Raw genomic sequence first — 7,445 nt, 5'->3', positions numbered from 1 at the left:
CCCGCGACGAACAGGCTGTGTGAAAGGGGTTTAAAATACTTTTTGTAGTGCATCTTTTGACACATTGTAGTTTCACCACCCACTTCGTCCGCAGCCAAGGTCTACGTGTGACCTCATCACAGCTGTTCAATCAAAGAGATAATCTCCCCTCTTAGCTTGTTTCATTTGAATGAGTTTTTGGAGGCTTTAAGAGGTAAAAGTATCCTGTATATCGAAAGCCAAAAAGTCATACACAAACAGAATATCTTGTGTGGTCTGTCAGAGGACTGATTTATGACAACATAGCCTCATACCCACTGTGTGGCTTAATGAAATGTCAAAACATAAATATGAATGTCAGGCTTTCACAGAAATACTCACAACACTTCTGGCACATTTCACAGCTACAAACAGAGCGCGTCCTCTAACCAAAACACATCAACAGTGATTACAGTGTAATAATTATTGTTTTTCTAATAGTATTGTTTCTTTATTAGCAGCGGTGGAGTGTGTTATGTGAGGTAAATGGCAGCCTCTGGCGCCTCTCCAGTGGTGCGGCCACCACAGAGAGTCAGAGCTGCCGTGCAGAGAAGAACATGGTTTGAAATAAGGAAGTAAATTCAGTTCAGTTCAAACCTGCAGAGGAAACTGAGACACACACTGTCGTGAGTTGACTTTTGTGGTCTAGAAAGATAGATAGAGAGAGAGAGAGAGCGAGAGAGAGAGAGAGAGACTCAGTGCCGCTGGCGCCCCTTTTTCTGGGGCTTCTGTGTCTTAAAGTCTGTGTTCATCTTGAGGAGCAAACAAGCCAGGAGTTCAAATGGGCTGAAGCGAGGTACTTTAGCTTCAGTTTACACAGAGAGATCCATGAGTCAGGATGAACAGCAACGGCAAATCAGTCAACTCCACTGCAATAAAAGTAGAGGTCAAGAGGCATGCATCTCTCCAAAACGCAATCAACAGACTTTTCAAGCAGTTTGAAAGAGTCACGGACCAACAGCTGCGCTCGGGTCTTAAAGTCTACCTCCACAGCATCGAAGGTGAGCTCACACTTTCCTCCTTGTGTTCAGGGAAGAAGAAACATGTTAAAGTTATCGACAGGTTTTCAGACTTGGGTGCTGGGGTGCTCACTTTAATGCATTTCTTGAAAACAGGAAAAAGATCTTGTGCAGATTTTTGGTTCACAGTGGGTTTAGTCATTGTCGTCATCAGCATTAGCGGCAGGGTGCGTGGAACATGACAGGTGATTGATATCTTCCTCTGTGCTTCCTGTGTCAGTCGCTGTGTGTTTTTTCGGGGAAGTCAAAGTTCATTTTTTATTCTCGCTTCACAACAAGGGGCGAATAAATTCACCTCCTGGCGCCTGTTACAGTATATAAAAGTGCATGGCATTCATCTATCAGTCAGACTCTGGACAACCAATGGCAACATCCCTCAGCAGCCATCGCCATGGCAGCAGGATGAAACCTGCTGTGCGGCCTACTTCCTGTCTGCCAATGTGCAACTGCCCTCAAAGCCACTTCCTTTCAGACAAACAGGGCCTTTTTACACATGAAGCCGATCCGTTTTACATCATTTCCTCATACATCTCCACTTCCCTCCGTTTCTTGTTAATGTGACACAACGTGTTGCTTTTTTCTGTGGAAGACAAAGGTGACGATGTATTCACATCCTTTACTTAAGCAAATGTAAAAATCCCACAGTGTAAGAATACTCTGCTACAAGTCAATTTTTAAAAATGTACAAAAGTATCAAAATTGCTCACAGTGCAAAATGGCACATTTCAGAGTCTCACATTATTAGGATTATAGAGGTTTTATAATTTGTCCACCAGTGATGGAAAGAGTATTTCCATTTCATTCTAATCTATAATTCTTCTTCATATAGATAGATACATAGCTATATAATGCTGTTTTTTTGTTTTTTTTTGCATGAGATAAACAAACAATTAACATTTAATAACAACAAATGAGATACATCATTTCTAAACTTAAATGAAGATTTATTTTCCACTGGTATCGTCTGTTTATCTGTGTTTAGTTGTAGGCTATAACTGAATGGGGCCTGGGCAGGGTTGGATTAGTTAAATCGGGCACAGGCCCAGTTGCCGATAAGGTCAGGGGCCCTGACTCATAAAAATGTTGCCCACAAAATGATCACACAGAGATGTTAAATGATTATTAAGTATACACAAAATGACAAAAAATGACCACAAAGAGAGAAAAAAATGACTATAGGGATGCAAAAACAACACAAAACGACCATGAAGAGACAGAAATGACGACAAGGACAGGCAAAATTATTAAAAATAGATGTAAAATGATCACAGAGAGAAGCAAAACGACGACGCAGATACTTAAAGTGTCTAAAAATAGATGCAAAACAATTACAAAGGCGTACAAAATAACTAAAATGGACATAAAATTAGCACAAAGAGAATCAAAATGACTACAAAACATACACATACAAAGAAAATGTGTTTGCGCCGTATTAATGTTCTGAATATCAAGTGCCTATACGTAAAAGAATATCAGTATTTGATCTACCACTGCATAAATTGCAGCATAACTCAAACCTGAACAGTGTAATCTGACACATAACAGTGAACAGCTGAATATGAAGGGCCTTTAATCTATTACAAGGCATCATATTTAGTAAGTTAATAATGTGTTTTGTAAGTAGAGGAATATCAGTCATAGTTGGATGAATTTTGTAGAGCAGAATTATAAAGCAGCATCAGTTAGAAATACCTGTGTACTTAAGTAAATGTACTTTACACCACTGGTGAGGTCAGATTGGATGGAATACCTTTATAAATCTCCAGCTTACCTTTTGATTTCATTCTTTTATTCATTCCACTCATTTGAATTGAAGGTCTCCACCCCCCTGATGGATTTTGGGGAGCTTTGAGGTCTTTTTAGGATCTGGCAGATCTTAACACGCTCTGAAAAGCACACTCCCGATGTGTTAAAACATTTTTTTTGTTGGCATAATTAGGCTGCCGGAGTGAGGATCAAAGTGAGTGTATCCTCCGTGGGGGCCTGGATCTGCGAGTCTAGAGTTCACTGGTGCTAAAAAGAGAGCCACCTCTCTTTTTTTTTAATAAGCGAGTGGGATGTGGTCGACTGCCTGAGTGCCAAGGAAAAGCTGGGATGAAAAAAAATAAAACGACGGGAGAAAAAAGGGGGTTGAGGTGGAGCTAAATGAAGATATTTAAATGTGAATCTGACTGGTGTTCACTGCAGCATGGCAGCAGAGCCAGACAGAAAGGACAGCTCCCAGTGAAGGAGAAATGAAAAATCACCCAGCATGACCACTGCCCTTGGCCAGAGTCCATCTGACAGCACCCGCCTGTAGGTGTCAATGTGTGTGGGCTTTGTCTGCATGCATGTGAGTCTCTAAAAAGTGTCTGCCTGAAGCCAACCTGATTTTCTGCGTTATATAGATGTGGGTGTCTATTTCAAAATAATTAGATTCACCGTGCAGCACTGCAAGATGCTGCAACCTGACGTGCACTTTAGCTCACACAGACAAATCATGTCCTCGCGCTTCTTGTTAAAAATTGATTTTTTACACGTGTGCAACGTCACTCCCCCTCAAAGTGTGTTTTAACATTCCTATAAGATTTATGCGTTACTCATGTTCTGTGTTGCAGGCCCTCTATCACGTTGCGTGTTTTTCCCCTTGAGCCAAAGGCGGTTGGTAGTCAGAGGTCTTTTGTATTCAGTGAGAGTAGTTATTGCCCTCTCACTGACTGTTGAAGGGGAGGAGGGAGCGGGCCGAGCAGGTGGACCGTCGGATCGTGCATTATGGAGATGATGGTGGGAGGCTGCTGCACTGTGGGGGAAATGCATCCTCTGATTTCACATCAAGGATTTGTTTTTTTGTTTTTTAATCAGAGAGCAATCAACATGGAGTTACACCCGGTTATCATTCAAATGATGGATGTTTAATCATGTTTGCTGCAGTGTTTCTGTTGTGCGTAGCCTAACTGCAGCAGTTTCTCTTGTAGTTTTTCCTGTAGTTTTTTTTGTCTTTGTTATAAGGTGATTAGAATTTGATTTTTTTTTGTAATCATAATGTATCTTTCCAGTAGTGACGTTTACCTACGAGGAGAAGTGAGGGCCAGAGGCTAGCTGTCACTTAAGAGGCCACGGCCCTAATTTTTCATACACTTTAACCTCCAATAAAATAAAAACTAGCCTGGTACAAAAAATTCAACCCCCTCAGTGTTAATTATGCTGTGAAAACAATCTGTTTAACATGGGTGTCAATGAGAAACTGCTCAATTATGAAACCTGCGCCTAGTGGACACTCAGAAAACTGCAGTTTTCGGCACTTCCTTATTGGATCAACCAGGAAGTCAATGTGTTGGGGGCTTGGTTCAAATCCAAACATTCACATTTTAGTTGTAGTAAGCATCGTTTAGCACTAAAATCCTGTTTCTGCATGACGACACTGCTAAATCCTTAACCATAGTCAGTATCACCTACAGTAACTTACTGCAGTCGGTGCTCTCCCAGTTCCGGCAAAGATGCTAAGCGATTTACTTCTGTGGACATCACGGCCATTTGGATCTGAAAGTCACACAATAACACAAAGAAACTAACCGATAAATTGAGACGTACTGCTGTGGACAGGGTTAAAGTATTTAAGCCACCTAAGAACATCAATATATGCTATATTTGGAATATTTTAACAACTTTTCTTTGCCATCAGAGTGCTTTCCGATGGGAACTGAATCTGTTTTACTGCTCTCTTCAAAGCCACCAGATTCCTTTGACAAAAATAGTTACAAAAATATTACATTGTTTAGTTTCTGTGCCGTTATTGGCAAACTTAGCATAGCTAACAATTGACTCCGCTAGTGCTAACATTCACAGTAGTCCTAACCTTATTGATTGGCTTACTGTTGTATCCTAACAGAACTGTGTCACCAGTCGGACAGCTTCTGGCTAAATTCTATCAAACTTTCTGTTGAACCTACAATTATAAATGATGGTGTAATGTTTAGAGTTAATTTAATGGTATAAAACTAAAGTCTAACTTCTTATCTCTGTAACCAAATATCGGCCTAATGTATCTTTGTGTTTACAAGAGTGGTCAAAAAGACGCTAACACCGGTGAATTAGCCGTGTGCTCCTCTCGGCCCTATAGTAGGACACCTCGATCTCCTCGCCGTAAACACTGGGAGCTGCTGGTTTTAGATGAGTTACTGTATCTCAAACATGCACTACTTTCCATGCACATACATATTTTTCATTGAGTTGCTATGCTCTGGGTTTTCTTCACATACAAAAAACAGCGTATTTGTGCTTCCTTTTTTTTTTGCATTCTGTGGTCCAACTATCGATGTCCAATGTGCTCTGCTTCATGCTGCGAGCCCAGAGCTTACCCACTTCTGCTAATGAACACACACACACTGTAGTCGGCAATAGACTATACAGATCAATACACTCACATGTCCAACACAATGAAACACTTACACACACACACACACACACACACACACACACACACACACACACACACACACACACACAGACACACACACACACACACACACACACACACACACACACACACACACACACACACACACACACACACACACACACACACACAGAAACACCATTTTGATACAGAAATCCTGGGAGCGATTGCAATACAGAGTGTACAACAGGAGGAGGAGGGAGGAAGGAGTAAGGACATGGAGGAGATGATTGTGCCACCAGAGCCAGGAAGATTGTAACACCTTAGCAACAAACAAGCCAAGCCTCCTACTGAGGAGGAGCCACAGAGAGCCACACACACACACACACACACACACACACACACACACACACACACACACACACACACACACACACACACACACACACACACACACACACACACACACACACACACACACACACAAATAGACAGCTGAAGACAGATGGATGATCTTGATGAAACTATTCTAGCAGCTGTAATAAATGAGATAGGGAGCAGACGGTTGGAAAAACACACCCTGCCCTCGTGTTATTTTGCTCCACAAACATGCATTATTATTTTTTTGTCACTCCTAACTAACCCTCCTCCTTTTTCCTCCTGCGGTCTCCCCTCATTTAGCAGGTCCAGCTTGTGTGTGTGCACTGCTGCTTTACCACCAGCCGTTACCCGCTGCCTTCCTCCCCTCCTCCTCCTCCTCTCCTGCGAGCAGGGAGAAAGATGGAGGGGAGGGCTTGATGGGGATGGGGAAGGGGATGGGAGGGATGAGCAATAAAAAGCAGGGACCATGCACTGTCTGAGAAGAGCAGCAGCAGAGAGAGAGAGAAAAAAAAACGAGGAGGGAAAGGGAAAGAGGAGAAGCAGGGTCCTTCTGCATTGTATGGATTGCCTATCAGAACAAGGAGGGGCATGTAGAGGGAGGGACACTGGAGATTCCTATTAGTGTGTTGGTGAGATCAGGAGAGAGAAACGCAGAGTCTGAGCCAAGCGTGAGGGTGTGTGTGTATGTGTGTGTGTGTGTGACTGGACTCGTTGAACCTGTGCGACGGTCTCTCTATCTACCGGGGAGCTGTTAGAGCAGTGACTCGCCTCAGCGCCTCCTCTGTGCCGGCGTTGTGCTCAACGCCTCATGCGCTCAGAGGACACAGGCTGCCCGGGAGACAGGGAGAGGGGCGTGATGGCCGGATGCGCCCTGACACGGTCGTGCATCTCCAGATATCTACCCGGGCTTCTGTTGGCTTCTCCTCCTGATCCCCTTCAGCCCTCATCCACGTTCTTCCTGTGTGTCTCTCCGTGAGGCTGCCCGCCTTTCCTGATGCTGAATGGATGCTGCTGTCAACACACATGTGTGGCGTGCAGTGAGAGCCCATGATCTGGACTGGACTGCGTACAGCTCCGGGTGTAATGTGCCATGCTGCTTTAGGGTGACACTGATGCATTTTTAAAGACTTTACCTTTTTATTTCACATTACAGCTGCTGTTGATCTTCTCGATGACGTATGATGCAGTTGTTATTCTGAATTGAATCCTGATTTTTTCTTCCTGAGGATGGACTGAGTAACATATGAGATGGGGGTGCTGCACACAAAAATAAGGTCAAGTAAATAATTACCATCAGGAATGAGGCACCATGATGAAGATTTATTTGCCTCAGCAGCTGCATACATATGCAGTGGTTAGATTTTAATTGGGTGTTTCTAAGAACAAAAGAGCTACTTGGACTCCACTGACTGTCTGTTGAAGGTTGTCAGGAAGAGAGGATTTATCTTTCTCTATCCCGGAGAAATGAAAATTACAGACAGAGAAGAAATCCGTGGCTGAAATTAAAAATCCAAAACAAAGAAATAGGGACTTGGGGAATGGATGAAACCAACGGCCGCTCTGCTGTTGAATCTTCCAAGGAGAAACTTAATCTCCCTCTGTGTAAGTTTTTCGTCTCAGTCGTGCCGTCAGATTCTCTCACATCCCAACAC

At 43.0% G+C, this 7,445-nt stretch overlaps 1 protein-coding gene across 1 annotated transcript in view; it reads left to right on the top strand.

Annotated features, from left to right (window-relative positions):
- Positions 1–807: 807 nt before the first annotated feature.
- The window catches only part of agap2 (ArfGAP with GTPase domain, ankyrin repeat and PH domain 2), a gene marked incomplete at its 5' end in the record, with an annotated part of 37,092 nt that continues 30,454 nt past the window's right edge, over positions 808–7,445 (top strand). The window contains one exon of the mRNA XM_083920217.1: positions 808–1,019. Coding sequence (XP_083776343.1) covers positions 857–1,019 — 163 coding nt within the window. The remainder of the gene's footprint in view (positions 1,020–7,445) is intronic.

Source organism: Echiichthys vipera, assembly GCF_963691815.1.
Source record: "Echiichthys vipera genome assembly, chromosome: 9".
Classification (NCBI taxonomy): Eukaryota; Metazoa; Chordata; class Actinopteri; order Perciformes; family Trachinidae; genus Echiichthys; species Echiichthys vipera.
The sequence above is the reverse complement of the archived record's forward strand: the minus strand, read 5'-3'. Positions and strand labels throughout refer to the sequence as shown.